At 54.5% G+C, this 22,582-nt stretch overlaps 2 protein-coding genes across 4 annotated transcripts in view; one reads left to right on the top strand and one right to left on the bottom strand.

Annotated features, from left to right (window-relative positions):
- Nucleotides 1–2,308: 2,308 nt before the first annotated feature.
- BRINP2 (BMP/retinoic acid inducible neural specific 2) lies at nucleotides 2,309–17,950 on the bottom strand. The gene is made up of 8 exons (XM_068141385.1): nucleotides 17,744–17,950; nucleotides 10,132–10,499; nucleotides 8,076–8,266; nucleotides 7,727–7,917; nucleotides 6,646–6,751; nucleotides 6,059–6,295; nucleotides 5,638–5,860; nucleotides 2,309–4,716 (listed from the first exon to the last, which is right to left on the bottom strand). The coding sequence occupies exons 2-8, from the start codon at nucleotides 10,431–10,433 to the stop codon at nucleotides 3,600–3,602; spliced, it is 2,367 nt and encodes a 788-aa protein (XP_067997486.1). The 5' UTR covers nucleotides 10,434–10,499; nucleotides 17,744–17,950; the 3' UTR covers nucleotides 2,309–3,599.
- Nucleotides 17,951–20,913: 2,963 nt separating this feature from the next.
- Nucleotides 20,914–22,582, top strand: part of ASTN1 (astrotactin 1) — an 84,043-nt gene continuing 82,374 nt past the window's right edge. For all 3 annotated transcript variants that reach the window (XM_068141383.1, XM_068141382.1, XM_068141384.1), the window contains exon 1: nucleotides 20,914–21,205. In XM_068141383.1, the coding sequence (XP_067997484.1) occupies nucleotides 20,914–21,205 (292 nt within the window). The remainder of the gene's footprint in view (nucleotides 21,206–22,582) is intronic.

Genomic DNA, 22,582 nt, shown 5'->3' with positions numbered 1-22,582 from the left:
TGATCTTTCAAGGTCCCTTCCAAATCCTAGCATTCTGTGAGATTCTGTGACACTATAAAGATGGTGGAACATTGGAACAAGTTGCCTAGAGAAATTATGGAGGCCCCATCCCTGGACACATTCAAGATCAGGCTTGACGGGGCTCTGAGGAGCCTGACCCAGTTGAAGATGTACCTGCTCACTGCAGGGGGGTTGGACTAGATGACCTCTAGAGGTTCCTTCTAAGCCAGTGCATTCAATGATTCTATGATTCTACCTCACAGCACACAGGGCTGGAAGCTCAGCTGGTACTATGGAAAAGGGATGAGAAGACAAAAGAGGAAAAGGAGAGAAAGTTAGACACCTGGGGCTGGGGGCTGTTCATGGTAGGTGTAGCTGATCACAGCCCACCATCAGCTATCTTGAGGCCAGGAGATGGAGGTGGGACCAACCACGTGATGATGTTTGATGGTTTGACTCAGTGATCTTAGAAGCCTTTTCCAAGAGAAATGATTCTGCAATTCTATGATGGGGAGATGTGACTATGATGTGACTACCCAGAAAGATATGTAGCAGAAACCAAAATGGTCTTTCTAGCTGGGAAGCCTTCCAGCAGCCCTGCCCTCCTCCAGCCTATCTCTTCCTCAACCCTGGGCAGATCCCCTCCTTAACCCCAGGAAGATGTCTGCAGGCTTTTGCTGAGGAGCTGCAATGATGGTTTGGACTTCTCCTTTCCTTCTGGTGTATTTAATCACCTGATTTAGGTTTGTGGGGGTTTTGGTGGGTTTGGGTTTTTTTTTTCCCTGTAGGACTAGGATGCAAGGGAGGAGACGTGGGCAAAGGAAGACAGATGTATGGAGTCAAGAAGTCCAGGTGACAGATTGAAGGATGCTCTAACCACAATAGCCAGCCTGATGGATTGATAGATTAGACAGGGAATATAAATAGCAAGCATGGTTTATCTACTCCCACTTTATTTTCCTCTGGCTTATCTCTTTATCTCTCCTGGTGTTATTTTCCTCCTGCTCTTTATCTGGCCAACCCCAGTATGGTTGAGAAGCAGGGAACAGGCAGGTGACACAAGCAAGATGGATGAGTTTGGGTTACCTCTGCTTTTGCAGTTTTGCCAGCTGGGAAGGATTAAGAAGTGGGCTCAGCTCTGCACACTGATACACTTGGGTTTCTCCTCCTCTCTCCTTTTCCCTACATCCTGCCCCTCCCCTCTGCCTGCTGTGGTGGGATGCTCTGGGTCAGAAGATTGGCTCCTTCCTTTCTCAAGCCTGTCCTCGGCCAAGAAATGAGGGCAGTCGCCGAGTCGGTGAGCTCTCTCTGTCTGGTACTTAGCACTTCCACCCGGCAGTCGGGCAGCACCGCGGGCAGCGCCGCTGCTTGGTATTCCAGTCAGGCGCTGAGAGCGGCGGCGGCAGCAGGAAGGAGCGGGGGGAGCCCTGCTCCCCCGAGTCCTCAGCTGCCAGCTCGCTTGTCCCCACCGCCTGGCTCTGCACTCCGGCTTGCTTCTCTCTAGTATTAGGTGATAGAATGAGAGGAAATGGCCTGAGATTGTGCCAGGGGAGGTTCAGGTTGGATATTAGGAACAACTTCTTCACTGAAAGAGTGGTCAGGCATTGGAACAGGCTGCCCAGGGGGGCAGATTGTGGAGTCACTATCCTTGGAGGTATTCCAGAAACATTTTGACATGGCAGTTTGGGACATGGTTTAATGGCCATGGTGGTCTTAGGTTAAAGGTTGGACTCTATGATCTTGGAGGTTTCTTCCAACCAAAACAATTCTGTTTCTATGATTCTATATGAAGTGTCCCCAGCAGTAGGACTGCTGGAGATGCTGGCCTTGGAGAAACCTGTTGGCCTGCACTGGGTGTAGCAGAGGGAGGTGCTCAGGATGTGTTGCAGCTGGTTTGGAATCCTTTCTAAGAGGGTGATGAATAAGAGGGCCTTGAGGATGTCAATGAAGATGCCCAGACGTATGGAGCAACTTATGTATATGGACCAAGCAACAGAAGCTAGGACACAGAGATGACTGCCAGACCTGTCCATACAATTGTAACTGGCTACAAATGGTAGCTGGGGGTCAGATATCCCCCATCTCTGACCCTACCAGAGCTAAGAGTCATCAAGTGAAGCTCCTGAGGGCCGTGCCTGATATGCCCAAAGAGATGACATGTCACATGTGCCACAGAAGGCAACTGAGCTGCAGTACTGCTCAGCCTGAGGCATGGTGGATGTTTACATGGGACCAGGAGGAGGTTAGACAAGAGACATGGATCCTTCCCACTAGCTTGGGAATCATCTGCTCCAGGCACTTTGCTAGAAGCAAAGAAGAGAGCCAGGGAGAGCAGGCAGGAGCTGCCGGCTCCAGGTGTAAGCAGGATCTCTCTCTGCCTCCAGGCATGTCTGATGGTCTTAATGGGCCACCTCCGAGCCCTGTCCTTCCGAGTTAATGAAGACATGGACAGGAGACAGATGGCCAGCCCGTGTGGTGGCCGCTCCGCTCCTCAGAAGGCTCGGCTAAAATCCAGAGCGCAGGACGGTGAGCAGGCACGGAGGGGACACGGCTGCCGGGCACGCGCGGGAGCCTCCTCGCCCTCTCCTTCTGCCGCGGGGCAAGGGAAAAGCCAGGGCCAGAGAGGGCAGTAAATCTTCTTTTTCTTTTCTTTTCTTTTCTTTTTTTTTAATCTCACTTGGTTGTGGTTGTTCTTTTGCTCAAAAAAAGGCATCTTTTAAAAAATATATTAAACAGATACATTATACTAAGATGTCTCTTGGCTGGAGCCACCGACAGCAAATGACACTCCCCAAATAAATAGGTTTAAAAAAAACCCTCCCAAATGAAACAAATAAATAAATACATAAATAACACTTTCCCCCCCCTCCCCCCCGCCCCTTTTTCTTTCTTTCTTTCTTTCTTTTGTTTTAGATTTTTGTTTTTCCTGTAAGAATTGCAACCCAGAGGTGTCTGCCAGTGTCCGTGCTGGCAGTGTCCAAGGGGCAGACGCCAGGTCCTTCCCACACAGAGGGTGATGATGCCCTGGTACCGCAGCAGGTGTAAGATGCTTGTGGAGAGGCCTCGGGGAAGATCTGCCAGGTCTTAGGAGCATGTGGTGTGATCCACACTTCCTGTGCCATGTGGGAGGGCACAGCAGGAGGGATCATGGAGGATGTGAGAGCGAAGGCATTGGTAGAAACCTCGCTTAAAAAGACTACAAAAGTCGGCGTACCAAGGAAGCTGCTGCTGGAGGAACCTTGTGGTTGGTTGGGCATCTGCTCCAGTAGGACCAGCAGTTGCCTCTGGCTGACCCACATTCCCCTTGGCCATCAGCATGTCCCCCCAGCCACTAACAACGTGGCCGTGGTGGCGTCATCCCTGTGCTTGGAGCCAGTATGCACTGCATGAGCCATCCCTCCTCCACAATCCTGCTGGTGGTCTCCATCTGCTTGAGCCCTACATCTCTTTGGCCAGTCGCTGGGTGTACCATGGAAGCACGCGGTTGGCACTAAGGTAAGGCCTTGATTTAGCTTTTTAGGGTGGTTATTTCCCCTTCCTCATCCCAGAGAGTCCTTTCTCCCAACCCCCTTGCTCTGCTGTCTGAGCAGCCCCAGCTGTTAGCTGCACAGCTTGCCTGTCTCCTGCTCTACCGCATTGGGCAGCTTGGCGTTGAAGGCCCTCAGGGAGGACTGGATCCTTGCCACCTCATTGTTGGCCAGCTTGAGCCTGTGGCGGAGCAAGCAAGTGAAGAGGTCGAGGCGGATTTTGCCAGGGGGTGACAACCTGTTCACCCGGTCCCTGATCTCCAACAGCTGAAGCATGGCTGAGTCCTGGGAGCCTTGGGTATAGGGATAGTCCAGCTGAAGGATCAGGTCACGGATAGCGTCCGGTTCAAAGGGTAAGCTGTAGCCAAAGACTTGCAAGCTGTTGATTTTCATGTACCCCAGGTTCTTGGAAGGATCTGACATCTCCAAGGGTTCGTAATAGATTGTCTCATTGGAGCTGTCATCTAGAGACTTGATGCGGCTCCGCAAGTAGACGTGAACTGTTTCAAAGAAGGTCTTCCATTTGTTGCCCAAGGTGAGTGTCCAGTTTTGGCACTGGGCAGAGGCATCTACATTAGTCCTTTCCCAGTCTGGAAAGCTGCCCTCATTGACGGGCATGAACCAGCTCTCCGAGTGGCTTCCCCCGAAGGGGTTGACATAGATGGCCATGACAGGCTCCAGCGTGCTGTTCTTGGTGAGGCAGATCTGCAGAGAGAGGGCCAGCATCACATGAACCAACCCGGGCTTGTACTTGTTGCTCTTCAGGGTCAAGAGCATGCGCTTCCTCCAGGAGGGGTCAAACCAGCTCCCCAGGCGCATGTCGTTGCTGATGAAGATGGAGTGCACTTCAATGCGGCTGTCCCGTTTCTGCAGGAGGTATTTGAGCTCCAAGTCCTGCAGGTCCGTCTCCAGCCCCAGGTAGTGCTCCAGCGAGTCGGCCACTTCGGGGCGGCAGAAGCCCTGGGTCAGCACGTAGCCGTGGTTGCAGGTCCCGCAGCGGGTGCTGTTGTCCTCGGCACAGCTGGCGCAGGCTGGGCCCTCGCCCAAGGCACACGGAATGGACCCCTGGCAGGAGGGCTGGTCAGAGGGACAAGTGCAGCTGTGGCTTTCTTCCAGGAAGATCCCAGGCACGGTGGTCTCGCTGCAGTATAGGAGTGACTGTGCACGGCCCCACCAGTAAGGGAGGGACCTAGGGGAGAAGAGATGTGGGTGGAAAGATTCCTCCACTTTTTTCCTGGTCTCACACCTGGTTTTGGCCTCCACTTTTTACAGGCTTCTTTACTCCCTTTTGGCTTCCCATGCCTTGCATTTGGGCCTTCACTTTTCTACCAGTCTCCCACCCACTTTTGGCCTTCAGTTTTGCCCAGCCTCCCACATCCTTTACCAGGTTCCAAATCCCTTTGGACCTTCACTTTTTCTCCAGGTCCCAACCCCCTTTTGCACTCCCATGCCCTTTGGACCTTCACTTTTTTACAGGCATCCCAACACCTTTTGGCCTCACACTCCCTTTTGGACATTCACTTTTTCACAGACTTCCCACTTACCTTCCCAGTCTCCCACCCTCTTTTGGCCTCCTACCCACTTTGCACCCTCACTTCTTCCTCAGCTTTCCATTCTTTTTTTGTCCTCTCTCCCCCTTTCCCAGCCTCCTAACCCAGTCACTTTATTCCCGGCCTCCCCTCTGTTCTGGTCTCTCACCCTCTTAGGGCCTTCATTTTCTGCCCAGCTTCCCACTTTCTTTAAGCTTTGGGGCATGACCATCTTTCCCTAGAGATGGATGAGCTGTCCACCTTGTGTTCATTTTTCTGCATGCTGGGGGGGGAACTGGTGAACCCCATGTTTCATTTTTCCCCATTACACAGTTACAGATGTCCCTGCTGACTTGAGTGGGGATTGAACCAGATGACCTTTAAAGGTCCCAGCCAAAGCCGTCTAGGATTTTCCATCTCCAGGCTTGGACCCAGCCTCTCATGGCCACACCCTGGTGTGACACAGCTGCCCGCTCATCCCTGCAGCAAGGTGGGGAGCTCCTCCAGTTGCAGCCACAGGCAGGTGGGCCATGGGTCTGAGCCGTGTCCCTGGTGTGGGGTGGGATGCTGTGACATCCTACCTCTCCTTCGGCAGTTTGAAGTGGGGCTGGCGGTAGCAGCGCTTGCTGAGGTTGAAGAGCCGCCGGATGAGCCGGTGGGTTTTCCTGGAGAGCAGCTTCAGGCTGGTGCCCAGCTGCTGGTAGCGATGCTGAACATCCAGGTCCATGGCCCAGAAGTGGGAGATGGCTGTCCTGTTCAGGAAACGATCCCCAGGGAGCCTCTTCACCAGGGCCTGGAACTCCTCTATGGATGGATAGAGATGGAATCAGCAGACCCAGGAGAACAAGTGGTGAAGTAGGTCCAAAGCAACCTCCCTCCACCCATGCTCTCAGGTCCCCATGGTGAGATGCCCACCCTGGAGACCCCCCAGCCCAGCTTAGGCTGCTCCCAACAGAGGAGCTACAGGGAAGCAGATGCTGGGTGGGATCTCCCCAGCCTCACCTGACTCTTCGAACTGGCTGTGGTGGCTCTCCCAGGCTCGCCGGAGCTGGGCCAGGCTGTTCTCCAGCGCCTGGATGTCGGCCTCGGGGCAGTTGCAACGGGGGAAGGCAGGCTGGCACTGGCAGCGGCAGTCGCTCCGGCGGCAGACCAGCTCCCCGGCTGAGCTGCAGGCGATGTAGCTGAGGGCGGCCGCCACGAACCTCTCTCGGAGGTAGGATGGGAGCACCGTCTGCAGCCCTGCGAGTGGGAGGCAACCTCAAAAGTGTCAGGGCGTGCATGAAGCCCCTCAGAAACATCCCCTGGGGAGGAGGGAATGAGCCTTCCCCCTTCCCCGGGCTCCCACCCTCTCGTGATTATCATCTCAATTTTCTGTGGAGCCGCTTGTCTGGGCTCTGCATCGATCCTGGTTCCTTTTGGCAGCTGAGCAACCAACCTCATCCTGCCCAGTTTTGATTATTTTCATCCCCTCTTCCTCCTTAGCCCTTAAATTAAAAGCAACATCTTGAGCCAGCATCCTCCCCTGCATGCCCAGCAGCATCTCATGGTGGCACTTGGCCATCACTGCTTCCCCAGCAGCCCTGTCCTACCTTGGAGCTGCACTTTGTTCTCGGGGCTTTGCACCAGGACGGAGCTCACCGAATCCAGGTTGTCGTAGTTGCTGCAGCCAAGTGGCCCCGTCCGTGTTTCAGTCACCTAAGGGGGGTGGGACCCGCAGGTGGTCAGGGACACACGTTAGGTGCTGCTCCACCGATAGTGCTGCAGATAGCCCCTGGCCAGGCTTGCTGTGCCTTGTTCCCCGGAGCAAGACCACACTTGGAGAGGAGAACTAATTGACTGCTAATTGGCTTGTTGACAGGCAGCCTGCAGCCCTCTGAAAAATGGGCAGTCGTTAGCGTGCCCAATTTCCCATAAATAACGCTGTTGTGCTGACTTCCAGAGTCCTTTTGGTTGGAAAAGACCTTTAAGATCAATGAGTCAAACCACTACCTAACTCTACCAAGGATGGTGCTAAATCGTGTCCCTCAGCACCGTGTCTCTGCATCTTTTGAACACCTCCCTTTCGGTGAAGAAATTTCTTCTAAAAATCCAACCTAAACCCCTCGTGGTGCAACGTGAGGCTCTTTCTTCTTGTCTTGTCACTTGGTACCAGGGATAGGTACCAAGGTACCAACCTCCACCCATCTCCAACCTCCTTTCAGAGAGTTGTAGAAAGCCAGAAGGTCTCTCCTCAGCCTCCTTTTCTCCAGAATAAACAGTTCCACTTCCCTCAGCTGCTTCTCACAAGACCTGTTCTCCAGGCCCTATCCCAGCTTTGTTGTCCTTCTCTGTTGGACCCACTCCAGGACTCCAGCACCTCAACATCCTTCTTATAATGAGGGGCTTGAAACTGAACCCAGTACTCCAGGTGCGGCCTTATCAATGTGAAGCACAGGGGGACAATCCCTGCCATGGTTCTGCTGGCTGCACCATTGCTGCCACTCTGCTGTTGGCCTTTTTGGCTACCTGGGCACATGCTAGGTCATGCGCAACCAGCTGCTGAACTTTGCCTGTTGTTCTGTCTCCCCTCCCCAGGGTGTGATGCTGCTTTAGGCTCTCGGCCAGCTTTGGGAGACTGCTGGCGAGGCCTGTGGCCACCACCCCGCCATGCTCCCTCTCCCTGTCACCTACCTTGATGGCAGCTGTGGCGATCTGGATGTGGTGGAGCCGACGCAGTGTGCTCTCCCGGTCGATGAAGTAGGAGGCTGCCAGCTGGTGCAGGGTCTCCAGCGAGACCCCTGAGCTGTTCCCAGCCCCCGCTGCTGGCTCTGCCCTCCGGCTCAGTTTGCGCTTGTCCACAAAAATGGTCAGGGACTCTTCTCCTGGGGGAACATGCAACTCTTTTAGGGGGCTGCTGGGCTCACCCCATTCCCCTTTCTGGCCAGATTTCTCCTGTGGTGCTTGTTGCCCAGCCTCCCTCCTCTGCACGCTGCCTTGTGCAAGGGAAGTGAGCAGGGAGCGAGCAGCCACTGGCACTCACCTCCCAGCGTGGCGGCGAGCAAGAAATGGGTCCCATACTTCTTGATGATGCTGTCAGTGATCTGCTGGGGGCTGGGCCGGCGTCCCAGCAGACGGATGTTGCGGATGAACTCGGGGGCCAGGGGAAGTGGCAGGCTGAAGAAGTCTTTCCTCTCCAAGGCCAAATTGTTCACCTTCCAGCGAGCAAACTCTCTGTAGCAGAAGAGGGATTTCAAGCTGGTCCAGCCATGCCATGTGCATGCCGTCCCCAGTGTCCACCTCCAGGCAGGGGACTGGTAGGCAGAAAAACTCCCATTGGGACCTCCCCATTGCCACAGTGGAGGTGAAGGACCCTCTGCCAGCTACAGATCCAGCCAGGATGAAAGCATGGATCCTCCCTAAAAGCCATCGACGGTGATAATGAGCTACAAGAGCCGAGATGCCTGATATTGATTAATCAGGCACCTCCGGCAGGCGTTAATCACATCCCAGGGCAGAGCCAGAGCCTTATCCAGCCCACTGGGCTGGATCTTCTATCCTTATCCTTATGGATGGAGGTAAAAATCTAACATCTGGAGGTTTCATGGTTTTAAGCACCTGCAGTGTTTTGTGGGAAGCTGGAGGTGCTGGGATATGTCGAGATTGGTGGTGGGTCCCCGTGTAGCCCCAGGGCTACAAGTGATGCCAGGGGGTGACTGATGGGGACCCACCAGCCTCTCACTGCCTCAAGCAGCCAGTGGCCCCGTAAACAACTGATGGCTGATTTCAGCCTAATTGTTGGCATTTTGCTCTAATTAAAACCACTCAGACAGTTTAATTAGAGCTGGTTGGGAGGGGAGGGAGAGGGAACGGCGGGGAGGAGGAAGAAGAAATGGGGTGGGGGAGGGAGAAGGAACGGGAAGGAGAGAGGGAGGGAGAGGGGAAGGGGGAAAGGGAGGGAGGAATAGGTGCAAAGCATTCAAATGGCTTGGCAGATGCTGGGTTGCCTCCTATCATGATTTTTGGGCCAAGAAAGTGGGACGTTTGGGCTAGGACTGGACGTAGTAGCAAGGAAGAGTGGGATGCTGCATCTCCTGGGGTGCTGGGATGTGTATGACTCGGGAACCAATAGCCCTGCACTGGAATAGACCCATCCCATCCTGTCCCAGCTTTTAGGCAAAGCAAGCCCAGAAGGCTGCTAGCACATTCTCCACCTTGTAGGAGGCACAGGCCAGCAGCTGTCCCTCCAGCTGCTCCTTCCTGTCCCACCACCATCACCAGCAGCATCTCCAGAGGACATAGGTCCCTTGGCATGGCAGCATAGGAAGAAGGTGTGTGGGGAGAGGAGCTCTCTGGGGGTGCCTGGCTGCGTAACAAGGCACCCACGTCAGCTCCCCAGGGAGGCAGCGACCAGGTTCTCCTCCACTGCTGGAAATCCCTGGGGCTTGGTATCAGTGAGGAGAGAAAGGGAAAAGAGCTCATTAGCAGGAGGTGACAGCCCCAGTTAGCCTCAGGAAGTGGTGGAGTAGGCTTCCCACACCGACTGTCATGGGTGGCCCATTGCTGGGGTCAGTGGAACCTGCTGTTGTTGAGCTTGTTTCTCCACTAGCAAGAAACCCCTCCAGCATCAGCCTCCATACGTGTAGCATCCCACTGCTGCAGTCTGTGGGATGATGGCACTAGGGATGTGCCAGGAGGTCAGTCAGGATGGCTTTTGGCAGTCCCCAGCAGCATCCCAGCCCCAGCTGGCTGGCAGTCCAGGCAGAATGAGTAATTTGGGACAGGGATGCCTTTGTGCAGGACAAAGGTACATCCCTCTGTGCCTCCCACCGTGAGGGCTGATCCCATCTCAACCTGCAGAGCACTCCCAGCTCAGGACAAATGCTGCCTGGAGCCCATCGCAGCCAAGCCCTGAGCATCTTGTGGGGGCTGCTTTTATATTCCCTGGGAAAGCAGCATCTCACACCCACCCACCATCCTCCTCCTCCCACACACAGGGGTCTACTCCTGCATATTAAAGCGAGTCTGTCTCTATGCCACCCCACCGTCCTGGGTCCCCAAAACCACAGCTCCGTGCTGGGATGCCCGCAGCCTCTCACCTGTAGATCCTGTACCTGGTGGTGAAACCTTGCCGGTAGCGCTCCATGAAGTCCACGTACTCCTGGGCTCGGTAGAAAGGTCCCCGATCGGTGAGGAGCCAGTCGAGGGGTGCTCGGCCAGCGGAAGAGGAGGACGACGAGGAGGAGGAAGGGGTTGCGGGGGCAGCATGTTGCTGGGGCACGGTGCCACCCGCCCCGCTGGCCACCCCCCAGCGACAGCATGCACTCAGAGCCAGGAGGGCCAGCGGCCACGGGAGCATCGGCGGGGGCCCGTCAGTGCGCGGGAGGTCCTGCCGCCCCATCCTGCTGCTGCCCGACCAGCTGCTTCATTCTCTCGCCCCACGGCGGTCCTCCGGGATAGCCCTGACCTGCAACAGCACCGCGGAAGGCAAAGGAGCCTGTGAGGTCCCTGGCATGGGGTGGCCACACTGGGCAAGGTTCCAGGTGGGGCCACTTTAGCAACCACAAGCTAAGGGAAGGTGGAGTTTGCTCTGAAGAGGCTGCTGACAAGGGAAAAGCCATGCTCCGGGGAGAGCTACAGACCAGGAGGTAAGAGGTGCTGCAAGAGGTAAGAGTTTATGGGGCTGGGGGTGCCGGCTGCTGCAGCTGCAGTTATTTCTTTACCATAAAAAAATGTCTCACTGCCAGTGAAACACTGGCCCAGCTTGCCCAGAGAGGTGGTAGATGCCCCATCCCTAGAACGATTCCAGGTCAGGTTGGATGGTGCTCTGAGCAACCCACTACAGATGTCCCTGCTGACTACAGGACCTTTCAAGGTCCTTTCCAGCCCAAACCAGTCTATGATTCTAAACAGAAGTCTGGCAGGTGCCTGTTTGAGAATTGTCTGGCTTGTATCTCTGTGCTTCCTCTGCCATACATCAGCCTGGAGAGCCAAGCTGGCTGCTTGGTGCCCATGAGGTGGAGATAGTGTCTACCTCTTCACCCTGCAATTCAGGGACACCCATCACAAGCATGTCCATCTTGGTTTAGAGGGGCTAAAACCAATAAGCATAAGGAACAGGGAAAAATTAGGATCTCCAGGTATGAGATGAGCCACATGTGGTTGACGTTAGGCTTTCCTTTGCACCCTGCTGATGGCTGAGATGATGGATGAAAGGAAGGAAGGAAGGAAGGATGGATGGATGGATGGATGCATGCATGCATGCATGCTCACCCCAAGGTTGGCTGGACTGATTGTGATGGCGTTTTGATTGCAATTGGCATTTATCTCAACCCAAGACTTTGCTGTGGCAATATCTGCAGGAGTAAAGATGGAGTTTTTCTGAGAGTAGCAGACCCAGGGTGAGGCAAGGTGTCCTGCCAGGCTGTTTGCCTAAAAATAGGAAGCCCATCACTGCTCTGCTTCCAGGGGAGGGGGTTTTTATTCTGGGAAGGTGGCCAGCAGGGACCTAGAGCCCAAATGCTCCCTGCTGCTGAGCAGACACCAGCCCTACGTTCTCCCAAACAGGGCTTTGCCGGATGAATCATTGTGCTTTAACGTGTATTATTATATACATATATATATATATATTTTAAAATGTCTTTTCCCTCCCTCTCTTCTATTTTTAAACCCCTAAGGGTGCACTTGGATTACGCTTTCTCAGCTTCTCGCTCAGCCCTGGAGGCTGGGGCTCTGTTAATTTTAAACAAAAGCTGAGATTTTCGCATCACCAGCTTGAGGGTGCCGGGGCAGCGGGGCGGGCAGGAGCAGCTGGCAGGGCTTTTTGTGTCCTCCACACGTTACATTGCTATGTGTCACCCTAGTTTCTCCCAGCTTTGCAAGCAGCCATATAACATCCTGGTTGTTGCTTCCTGCTCCTAGTGTGTCCTCCATGGCTAGGGCGGCCAGCAGGACTGACCAGGGCAATGATTGTCCCCTTGTACTCAGCACTGGTGAGGCCACACCACAAATACTGGGTCCAGTTTTGGGGACCTCACTACAAGAAAGACATTGAGGTGCTGAAGCAGATCAATAAGGCTGGTGAAACGTCTGGAGAACAAGTATTAGGAGGAGCAGCTGAGGGAACTGAGGTTGTTTAGCATGGAGAGGAGGAGGCTGATGGGAGACCTTCTCATTCTCTACAATGCCCTAAAAGGAGGTTGGAGTGAGGTGGGGGGATCAGTCTCTTCTACCAAGTAACAAGTGATAGGACAAGAGGAAAAGGTCTCAAATTGCTCCATGAGAGCTTTAGGTTGGATATTAGGAAAAAAATGCTTTATTGAAAGAGTGGTCAGGCATTGGAACAAGCTGCCCAGGGTGGAGTCCCCATCCCTAATGGGATTTAAAAGCCATGTAGGTGTGGTGCTGAGGGATATGGTTTAGTGGTGGACTTGGCAGTACTGGGTTAACAGTTGGACTTGATCTTAAAGGTCTCTTCCAACCAAAATGATTCTGTAAGTCTAAAACTGAGGTAGCCTGGGGACCAAATGAGCTTGCAAGACTCAGGATTAAACCCTTCTGGTCCCCCATTACACTGCAGCTGCACCACACCGAGTAGCCCAGAGAGCCAACTGCCATGGCCAGGAGGACTGGTGGGAGCCAGTGCCTGGCAGCAAACCCTATGGACGGTTTAGATGCTGATCATGGGCTAAGCCCTCCATGACTTGCTCCCACTCCTGTATAACAGAGAGGACAGTAGCACTCCAGTTCTCAGCTGAGAAGAACTCCTTGAACAGCAGATTTCTAATCCCTGTTCATGGAAACACACTGCTTGTGGCATTAAAAATGGCTGTGCCAGCAAAACACCTTGTTTAAATAGCTGGGGTGCTAGGAAGCCTGCCTGTTGTTCCACAAACAAGCTTGGCACAGCTGATGTCCTTGTTTTCTGTTATCATCTGTGGCTTTTAGGTGACTCCTGTCCTCTCCAGCTGAGTTGGGGCAGGGCTGGAGGCAGGGCTGCTCTCTGGCTGGGCTCCTCTCCTCTCTCCTACATTTGTGAAGCCAAGGGGCTGCTTTTCCACGAATATTGTGAGAGACTGGACTCATCCATCACCCCTTCACACCACGACAGGCTAGTATGGGTGGTCTCACAATAGTCACCCTGCTGCTCTCCCCAAGCTTTCCTGTTGTAAATGAGGAGGAAAAGGGAGCATCCTTCCTTTGATTCAAAGGACAGAGGGGACTTCTGGTGGGAGATCAGGCAGAGAGCACTGCCTCTTCCAGCAAACCTGGGTGCTAACAGCTTCCCACCAGCACTGACCTTGCCACCACAGGTGACACCCCCATGTGCCTTCTCTGAGAGGGCATCTCCATGCTCTCCTTCCCCTCTCCCACCTCTTCTTTCAGCACTGCAGCTCAGGGTAGGTTTATTTTCTGGGTGACCATTGTGGGGACAGATATTGGGGATGGAGCCACCCTGGGCCACCTTTACCCCTAGGCTGTGATCTCCAGACCAGCTGTAAACCATTTGAGCTTGCTCTGCTGTCTTCCTTAAGGAGCTTATTCTGAGATCCATAGCTGAACATGAAATGTTTCCTTGTGGCCACCTCATGTTTCACTGGAGAGCAATAAAAATAATCAGAATTAGGTATTTCCAGCACGTGGCTGGTACAGATCCAGTACAGGTCTCTTCCTGGTGTGCAGAGTCCCTTTAAAGCGGCAAAGTTTGCAAGCCTCAATAAATGAGCTCTTATTTACATCTGCCTTTTATTTACACCACGATGCTGGCACCTCTGAGGCGGGCTCTTGCTTAGGGACAGGTGCTGACGCACGCCAGCATCCTTGCCAACAGAAACCCGAAGCCTCAAGTCAGGCAGGAATGGGCAAGCCACCATGGGGAGGAAAACCTGCACCGGGTCTGTGCGAACTTACATAGTGAGCGTGTCCCTGAGGAGCAGCTTTCTGCACCATCGTTAGCTGGGCTAATTTATTTGCTTGTAGTAGTCAGGGGTTATGTGAAACAAGAAGTTGCTATAGCTCCGTAACAGATCTGTGCAGCTGTTTGTGGGGGGCTCCTGCCCCTGCTCTGCAGGGCTGGGGACAATGATTATTGAGGTGGACCTCTACACCAGCATCCTCCTGGGCTGTCAAGGAGAGCAAAGCTCTTTGGAAGCGAGTAGCTCCCTTGACCTTACTACTAAAGCTGGAAATAAATTCCTAATCACTTTTCCTTGATCCAGAAGAATGAAGAGTTGATGAGAAGCATCTGACTGCTCTTTTTTGTTGTTTTGATTTAGGATTTTGCATCACACAAGTTGGAAAACTTCCAGCTTCTTAGTTACTTTATTTTTTTTTTCCTTCCCCCCTTCTATAAAAACCTTAAAGCAGAGTGCCAGTGCAAATATCCCTGGCACACTTTCCCAGGACCAAAGCCTCCTTCCTGATACTGTTGCAGCCCTGCCTGCAGAACACCCCAGTGTCCTTCCAGTGATGGCTGGTTGCACAGTCCAGACTGTCGCTCCTCACAAGCTGCATCTTGCAAAGGGCTTGTTGCAATCTCTAGGACCCTTCTTCCACCCTTGAGATGACAACGTGATTGCTTCTCCTGTTGGTGTCCTCATCCAAAATGGCTTGAGACACTGAGGCAGGGTGGTGTGAGGTGTGGACAGAGAAGCTCAAGTGCCCAGCGAGCAGCTCGAGCCTTTCTCCACTGCCCTTGGATGGCGACACTGACGGTGACAGCAGCCACATCCTGCAGAGTTATGCAGAAGTCCTGCTTGCTTCCATGCCGATGGCATCTCTGGAGCCACACAATCCACCACTAATCAGGCCAAGTTTGATAATTAAGATGTTAGCTAATTGTCAGGGACATTAACATTGATTTTTGCCCTTTTATGCTGCAGGAGCGGATCTAGAGATACATAAACTGGGAAGCGTGTGCTGGGGAGAGGCTGTGGTGGCATTTACAGGCTGCTGTGCAGAAGCACAGGACTTCTGCTGGCACTACCAAACTGATGGCTGCACCAGGCAGAGCACTACCCGTTGGTGACAGAGCTGTGGGACATGCCCAGCCATGGGGGCCAGTCCCTGGGGCACAGCGGGAGCAAAGGTGCATCCATGCAGGAGCAAGGAGCCATGGGGACAGGTCTCCAGCTCCTTGCAGATGCCTTTTAGTAGGAATGAACATTAAACCTAGCAACTGAGTCACCTTCTCATTAAACGTGGGAAAGCTTTATCAAATTAAGACCACTTAAGAGAGTCTGGGCAGAGGCTAAGTGCAGTTTAGTTTCTGAAGTGGATTGAGTCAGCCAAGCTATGCCTGTGTGAATTCACCTTACTCTGCTGCTTGCACTCCTTAGGACAGACCATCACAAAGTGCTCAATCCTGCGGAATGCTCAGCCCCCTGATCAGGAGCCACCAACCTCACTTGGGGCTTTGAGGGACCCATCTCCCTTGCATCCAGCCTTGCCTCTCCCTGCCAGCTCACTCTGTGGTGGTTTGCAATGAGCTGTGGCCGCCAGACTTGCATCCACACACCACCTAAGGAAGTGCCAGAGCCTCATTGATCCGCTGGGGTAATTAAGAAGCCAGCCAGGCACCACTGGAGCGACAACAGCATGGTAATCGCTGGCAAAGTGGGCACAATGGGGTGCTGGCAGCCACCTGGCACCTGGCCTGCAGAGGCAGCTCCAGGCAGTGAGCATGGGGACAGCCACCTCAGAGCCTGCCAGCCCTGCCCAAGCAGTGATGGTAAAGAGCATGATGGTGGCCACAAGCTGATTCTCACAGAGCTCCCACAAACCAAGCCTCCATAGCCTGTTCAGTTCAGACTAAGTCACTGCCTTTACCCTTCCAGCTCATGAAACTGGTTTGAAAACCTGCAGGACTTGATGAAACAGGTTCCTTTTATTAGCTTTTCCTCACATCCTTAAAAGCAAGACACTCAAAGATGAGCGTAAGGGAAAAGAGCAGAAAATCCCAGGACTCAGGGAGCTGAGGATTTGCATAAGACATCAAATGAGCTGAAGGAAGTCTGGGCTGCCATCGGGGGAGAGAGCAGCTGCATGCAGCGTGTCACACCGGTGCCATGTGTTCTGCCCTCTGGCTTTGCCCACCCGAGACTTTCACACCCACAGGCAGAAAGCCTCTTGAAAGAGCTATGTACAGAACACAACTTCCCCCAGCACAGCAACAGCAGCTGCACCAGCTTCCCCTGCCTTGTGCTGAGCTCTCAGCCTGAAGCATCCCTGTGGATGGGTCTCTAGGGCCCCAATGCATCCTGGCACAGAAGAGCTGGGGAGAAGCATCCCAGCACATGAGAGATGAAGAGCATCCCTGCAGCCCACTCCTCGGAGGAGATGGTTCCTTCTTACACCTGTGACAGACCCCACAAGCAAAATACCAGGTTTATGCAGGAGCTGGAGGCAGCTCAAGGTGAGAACTGCTCCCTCCCATGCCTTCACAGAGGTGACAGGTGTCACGGTGGGCAGTGATGTATGGCAGTAACTCGGCATTAGAAGCACAGGGTAAATAAGGTGGTAGGTCGGTGGACAGTGTTTGGCATATAGGGAAGAGATTTGGGGTATCAGAGTGGGGGCATCATACTTCCCTGCTGCTCCCCATGTCCCAAAAGTGTCACTGAACACCCCACCCTCCCACCCCCTTGCCCCCAAAGCAAAGCTCTGCTTGGAAAAAAGTGTCGGGAGCTCCTTGTTACATCTCCGGGGCTGGCACGGACCCTCCTGGCTGCTGACAGAGAGAGGACACTGACACCTGCCGGCAGGTCACCCCGAGCCCCGCAGCACCCAGGCTCACCCTGCCCGGCCCCGGGCCCGCAGCAAGGGGCTGCCCTCGTATCCGGTAGCCCTGCTCTAGCGCAACCCCGGAGGACAGGGACATGCGAGTTCCCCGAAGAAGGGGCAGCAGAGGGGACTTCGCTGTGCTGAGAGCTGCTGCTCTCGAGTGCGGGGCTTTAAAGATCCAGAGTTTTGTTTCCTACAGAGAGAAGATGAATTGTTTAGCGGAGGAAACTGAGCCCCACTGGAGGGGATACCCTGTTCTCCCGGAGCTACTCCGGTAGCTGCGGTCACCGGCACGGCGCCGGGAGCGTTCGAGGTGGGAAAACATCTTCTGACAGGTCACCCGCTCTTCGCCTTGCTTCGGGGCTTCGGCGGGAGAGCCGGTGGCAGCGGGGAGGGGGACAGGAGACCTCTCTCTCCTGTTGATCTCTAGATGCCTGACAGCAAAGTGGGTGTTGGAGCATTTCTGAGGACATCTACCCCAGTCCCTGAAGTCCCGGGCCATCGCACACCGGCACCTCCCGCTGAGCACCGACGGTTGCACGGGCAGTAGCACGTTCCCAGCCTCTCGGGTATCTTGTTTACCCCCGCAGCCCGCCAGCACCTGATTTCACCGGGCCCGTCGCAGCCCCTCCACGGACCTGCCAGGCACCGGGGCTGGCTCCCAGGCGGTAAAGGCTCGTTGCCTTCCATCACTCCCTGTCCTCGTCGAGACGGCTGCGAAACGAGCCCAGTGCAAGGAGGCAACTTGACCAAGGTCACCGAGAGAGCCGGCGGCGGCCGAGCCGCGTCTTCACAGTCGCGCACGGCGGTACCGGAGACCTCCGCCGTGCGCGGCCGCGGTTCACCCCACATCGTTCCTTCCTCTTCCCTCTCTCCATCTCACCCACCCACTGAGCTCCCCACCGCCACTCCCGGACCCCGCACACTTACCCCAGGCTCAACACCGGCGAAACACCGACCACCTCTCCGCCCCGTCCCGCGTCCCTCTCCGCTTCACCTCAGCGGCCCCGGGCCCTGCCCCATCGCCGCCGCCTCCCGGCCGTCCCGCACCGCCCCATCGCTGGGCGGGCAGGCAGGTGGCCCCCGGCGGCCCCTCCAGCATCCCGTACCCGGGACTCCGGTTGCCGGTGCTGGGTCCTGCCGCGCTCCGCAGGCGCCGCCGCCGCCGCTCGATAATATATGCAGGAATAGCAACCAATCAGAGTCACCGACAGCCTCTCTGCGCATTCCCATTGGTGGCATCTCGCCGAGCCCAGCGTGCCGCTACCAATGGGAAGGCACAGGGAGGGGTGGCGGAGTCGACGGGGGTCGCCGAGGCCCGCAGAAGAAGCTGTCCAGGGCAGTCGTGGAGACCCCGGTCTCTAGAGGGGTTTCAGAACCATGTAGATGTAGTGCCGAGGGACACGACTTGCTGGTGGGCTTGGTTAATGTTTGGATTTGGTGATCTCGAAGGTCCTCAACCAAAATGATTCTGTGATTCTATGGTTCTGCATCAGGTGTTGGATGTTTCCATCCAAGAGGACATCACTGGTGATGCAGGATTTGCTGTTCCCTACTCTTTATGTTCTATTTCTCTCTCTGTATCATTCACATCTTCACCAAGCCCCTGGTTTGCTCCTCTCCATGTAGAGTTTGTCATTAGAGAGGTGTCCCTCTCAGGGATGGACCCCATTTCCTAACAGGGACTGAAAGGATGTTTTTTGCCACTGTTTTGAAATAAATGCAGTCACACGTTTTGCCCAGGAAAATTTGTTTAAATTAATTTGTGTCCCCTGGTGACAGAAGAGTAGCAAATAGGCCTGGTGGAGAACCTCCAAAGGGATTTTTCTTCAACCCCCAAAGGGGTCAGAGAATGATGGAATGGTTTGAGTTGGAAGAGACCTTAAAGATCGACTAGATCAAACCCCCTGCCATGGGTAGGGACACCTTTCACCAGATCAGGTTGCTCAAGGCCTCATCCAGCTTGGCCTTGAACACCTCCAGAGAGGGGCCATTAAGCTTAAACTGTCTTAAGCTGTGCCAGGGGAGGTTTAGGCTGGATGTTAGGAAGAAGTTCGTCATAGAAAGAGTGATTGCCCATGGGAATGGGCTGCCTAGGGAGGTGGTGGAGTCACCGTCACTGGAGGTGTTTAGGAAGAGACTGGATGGGGTGCTTGGTGCCATGGTTTAGTTGATTAGATAGTGTTAGATGATAGGTTGGACTTGATGATCTCAAAGGTCTTTTCCAACCTGGTCCATTCCATTCCATTCCATTCCATTCCATTCCATTCCATTCCATTCCATTCCCGATCTCCCTGGGCAACATGTTCCAGTGTCTCACTGCCTTCACTGTAAAGAATTTCTTCCTAATATCTACTCTGAACATCACTGCTCACTTTTTTTCCTGACTTTATTTTCCTGAATTTTCCTTAATTTTGTATTCTTTCTGCTAGCAGCTGCATGCAACAGTCCTGGAACGCACCCCACTGCACCCTTACTGGTTTATGTTTAGTTCAGTGCTCTGGTCATTAGCAAGGCTGGTGGAGAAAATTGGTAATAAAGGGGTAATTTCTGGTGAGTGCGGCTTTTCCTGCCCAAAATGCAGTGGGTGGCTGAGGGACTTGTTGCAAACCAGCAACAGGTCTGGGGAAAAGAACCCATGGTGGGTCTGCTTGGTGTGTTTGAGGCATAGTGGTGTCCTCTTATGAAGCTCAAGCTGGGGGGGTGTGTGAAGATTCACAGCTGCCATCCACCAAGGAGAAAATTGGGGAAATCCTTGCAGCTGCTGCAAGGTGAGGGGGAAACATTTGCTAAAAAACAACCAAACAAAGCAACCCCAAAGCAGATTTTTAAAGTAAGATGCATCTGCTGTGTGTGGTTTTCTTTGAAGGCATCAAACAGGATGGAGCCATGTCCCACACAACGAGCTGGCATGGAGATGATGAGGTGAGAGCCTCAGTGTGGTGATGCCTCCAAACCCTTCTGCTCCATAGGATATTGAGGAGAAAACCAAACCATGTGTCCCTTCTGGGGTGGGCCTGGGCCTGTCACCACACACTGGGAGAGGAGAACATTTAGTGTCAGAACATTTTGGTAGCAAAACTGCAGGTGTCTCCAGGAAGCTTTGGTGGTTGGGGAAATTGACAGTGTTACTCTGAGCTTATGTAAGGAGAGGGAAGATGAAAGGCATCCACTGCAGAAAGAACCACCTTGTGTGGAGCTGGCTTTTCTGCTCCAAATATTTTGTTTTCTTTTGTTTTGTTTTTTAAACACAAGCTTGGGAGCTTTGGAATTCACATGTCTTGTGCTGGGGCTTTGGAAGTCTGTATTTCTTCTGGGGCTCTGTGGGTCTATGATGGGATTTTGGGGGTCTGTGACTTTTCCTGGGGCTTTGGAAGTCTACAGTTTCTTCTGGGACTTTGGATGTTTATGACTTTTTCTGAGGCTTCAGAGCTCCATGACTTCTGCTGGGATTTTCGAGGTTTGTGATTTCTTCTGAAGCTTTGGAAGTCCATGAATCCTGCTAGGATTTTGAAAGTCTGGGACTTGTACTGGGATCTCAAATGTCTGTGAGTTCTGCTGGGATTTTTGAAGTTTGGGATTTTGGAGGTCTGGGATTTCTTCTGGGGCTTTGGAGGTCTGTTACTTCCCCAGGGATTTTGGAGGTCTGAGGTTTCTTCTGGGGCGTTGGAGGTCCATGACTTCCCCAGGGATTTTGGAGGTCTGAGATTTCACCTGGGTGTTACCTGTAAATTATTCTCAGTGCAGAATGTGCCCAAGGCAGCTAGGCTGGGCAGAGTGACACCACTCCGCAGCCCTCCGGGCTTCCTAGCGATGCGCGGAAAAAATGGGGGCAGCGCGGGGGGGAGGGAGGAGGGAGGGGGGGAAAGTGGGGAAACCCGAGAGAATCGTGAAAAAACGGAGGAAGCAGCGGACGGGGAGGAGCACGGGGCTGGGGCAACAGAGCCGAGCCGATCCAATCCGTGCCGATCGGATCCGTTCTGTGCCCAGCCGCACGGGGAGGTGCCGGGCCCGCGTCCCCGCCCCTCGCCGCCGCTGCCGCTGCCGCCGCCCGCCCGCTTGCCCGGCCGGCGCTGGATGCGCGGCGGCGGGGAACCAAGATGGCTTTGGCCGCTCTCTGTACCCTGCTCGCCGGTTGCTGCATGGCGGCGGCGGGCAGCGGCCCCGCCGAGGCGGCGGCGGCGGCTGACACGGCGGCTAAGGAGCTGGAGTGTAAGCTGAAGAGCATCACGGTGTCGGCGCTGCCCTTCCTGCGGGAGAACGACCTCAGCATCATGCACGGCCCCTCGGCCGCCGAGCCCAAGCTCCTCTTCTCTGTACGCAACGATTTCCCCGGCGAGATGGTGGTGGTGGATGATCTGGAGAACACGGAGCTGCCTTACTTCGTGCTGGGTAGGTCTCCGGGTGGGCCTACAGACAGCGCCGGTACGCGGTTGGGTCCCCTCCCCGTAGCGGGCCCAGAGAGCATCCCCGGCGGCGGGGCTCCTCCCTGCGGCACCGGCGGTCCGTACCCTGCAGCTTCTCGGCCCCGGGGCTGCTTCACCTCACTGCAGCATCCCGGCCCTGCTGCTGGTTCACTCCACCGCGGCATCTGACCGTAGCACTGGCCACCCTGCTGCAGCATCCCAGCTCCAGTCTCAGTTCACCCCACTGCAACAGCCCAACCCCAGTCCCAGTGGTCACCCCTTTGCAGCATCCCAACCCCAGTACCAGTTCACTCCACTGCAGCTTCTCAACCTGTACCAGTTCACCCCGCTGCAGCATCCCAACCCTGGTACCAGTTCACCCTGCTGCAGCATCCCACCACCAAATGTAGCTGTGGAGATGCTGCAGGCCTGAGGTGCTTGGTGTATCCCCAGGTTGTCATCTGCAGGCTTGTCTTCAGCTTGGTGCAGGGTCACTTGTGGCTTCTGCTGGCAGGAGGCCTGCAGTCTGCTTCAATCATGTCTGGCTGGAGGTGAGGGCTTTGTCTGTCCCCAAACAGAGTCACCTTTCCTGCAGCCTGGTGGAAAAATAGTCCAGTGCCCAGCATTTCCCACCTCACCTCTGTGTGTGCCACCTCCAGTGCTCCTGCCCACAGGTCATGGGCTTTGGCCTTCTCACGTAGTCCGTGTTCTTCCCACCTGCCCTAGCCAGGTCTCTGTGTTTCACCTGTTGTGTGAGGCACTTCTGCCTGAATCTGATGGGCTTCTTCAGTTTTCTTCCACTAAAACCCCAACAATTTACTCCATTGCTTATGCTGGGACCAGAGCAAGGCCTCTGCTCTTTGTGCACAGGGATGTGCTTCCCTTGCCACCACCTGGAACAAGTTGCTGAGACGTTTTGCTTTCAGCGATACTGGTGCAGAACACCAGCTTCCTGCCACCACCTGCGTGTAACCCCCTGGGCAAGCACCATCATCACTTCCCCAGCAGCCCCATGGGAGCTGTGCCTATCTCCTGCAAGCCTCTTCCATCCATTGCTGCTCCAGCAGCACATCAGGTGCCCTGTGAAGTTTTCAAAATGCTGCCTTTGTAGGGATGTTGCCCCAAAAATAGGCACTAGTGTGTTGCTTTGCTTGGCATTGCCCCTCCGTGTGCAGGCAGGCTATAGTGGTGACCCCAACCTAGGTGCTCTCCCCAGTGCTTTGTCACCCCCATGGCTCCCAGACCTTTCTGTGAGAAAAAACATCCAAGCAGTCCTGGGTGCTGTGTGGGCTCAGGACTCAGCACTGTGTGAGAACCCCAGTCCTCCCATGGGAATGGCAGAGGTAGGCAGGGTGCCGGTGAT

This window comes from Melanerpes formicivorus, unplaced genomic scaffold (genome assembly GCF_026170545.1).
Source record: "Melanerpes formicivorus ecotype bairdi unplaced genomic scaffold, bMelFor1.0.p_v2 SCAF_7, whole genome shotgun sequence".
NCBI classification, from domain to species: Eukaryota; Metazoa; Chordata; class Aves; order Piciformes; family Picidae; genus Melanerpes; species Melanerpes formicivorus.
The sequence above is the reverse complement of the archived record's forward strand: the minus strand, read 5'-3'. Positions and strand labels throughout refer to the sequence as shown.

What these genes read in the sequence shown, in the direction of transcription:
- BRINP2 (XM_068141385.1), bottom strand. Translation starts at nt 10,433, where the DNA reads ATGGGGCGGCAGGACCTCCCGCGCACTGACGGGCCCCCGCCGATGCTC. An exon ending in ACCAGGTACAGGATCTACAG is followed by an intron (nt 8,267 to 10,131) that starts GTGAGAGGCTGC and finishes CTTCTGCTACAG; the next exon opens with AGAGTTTGCTCGCTGGAAGG. An exon ending in CAGCCAGTTCGAAGAGTCAG is followed by an intron (nt 5,861 to 6,058) that starts GTGAGGCTGGGG and finishes ATCCATCCATAG; the next exon opens with AGGAGTTCCAGGCCCTGGTG.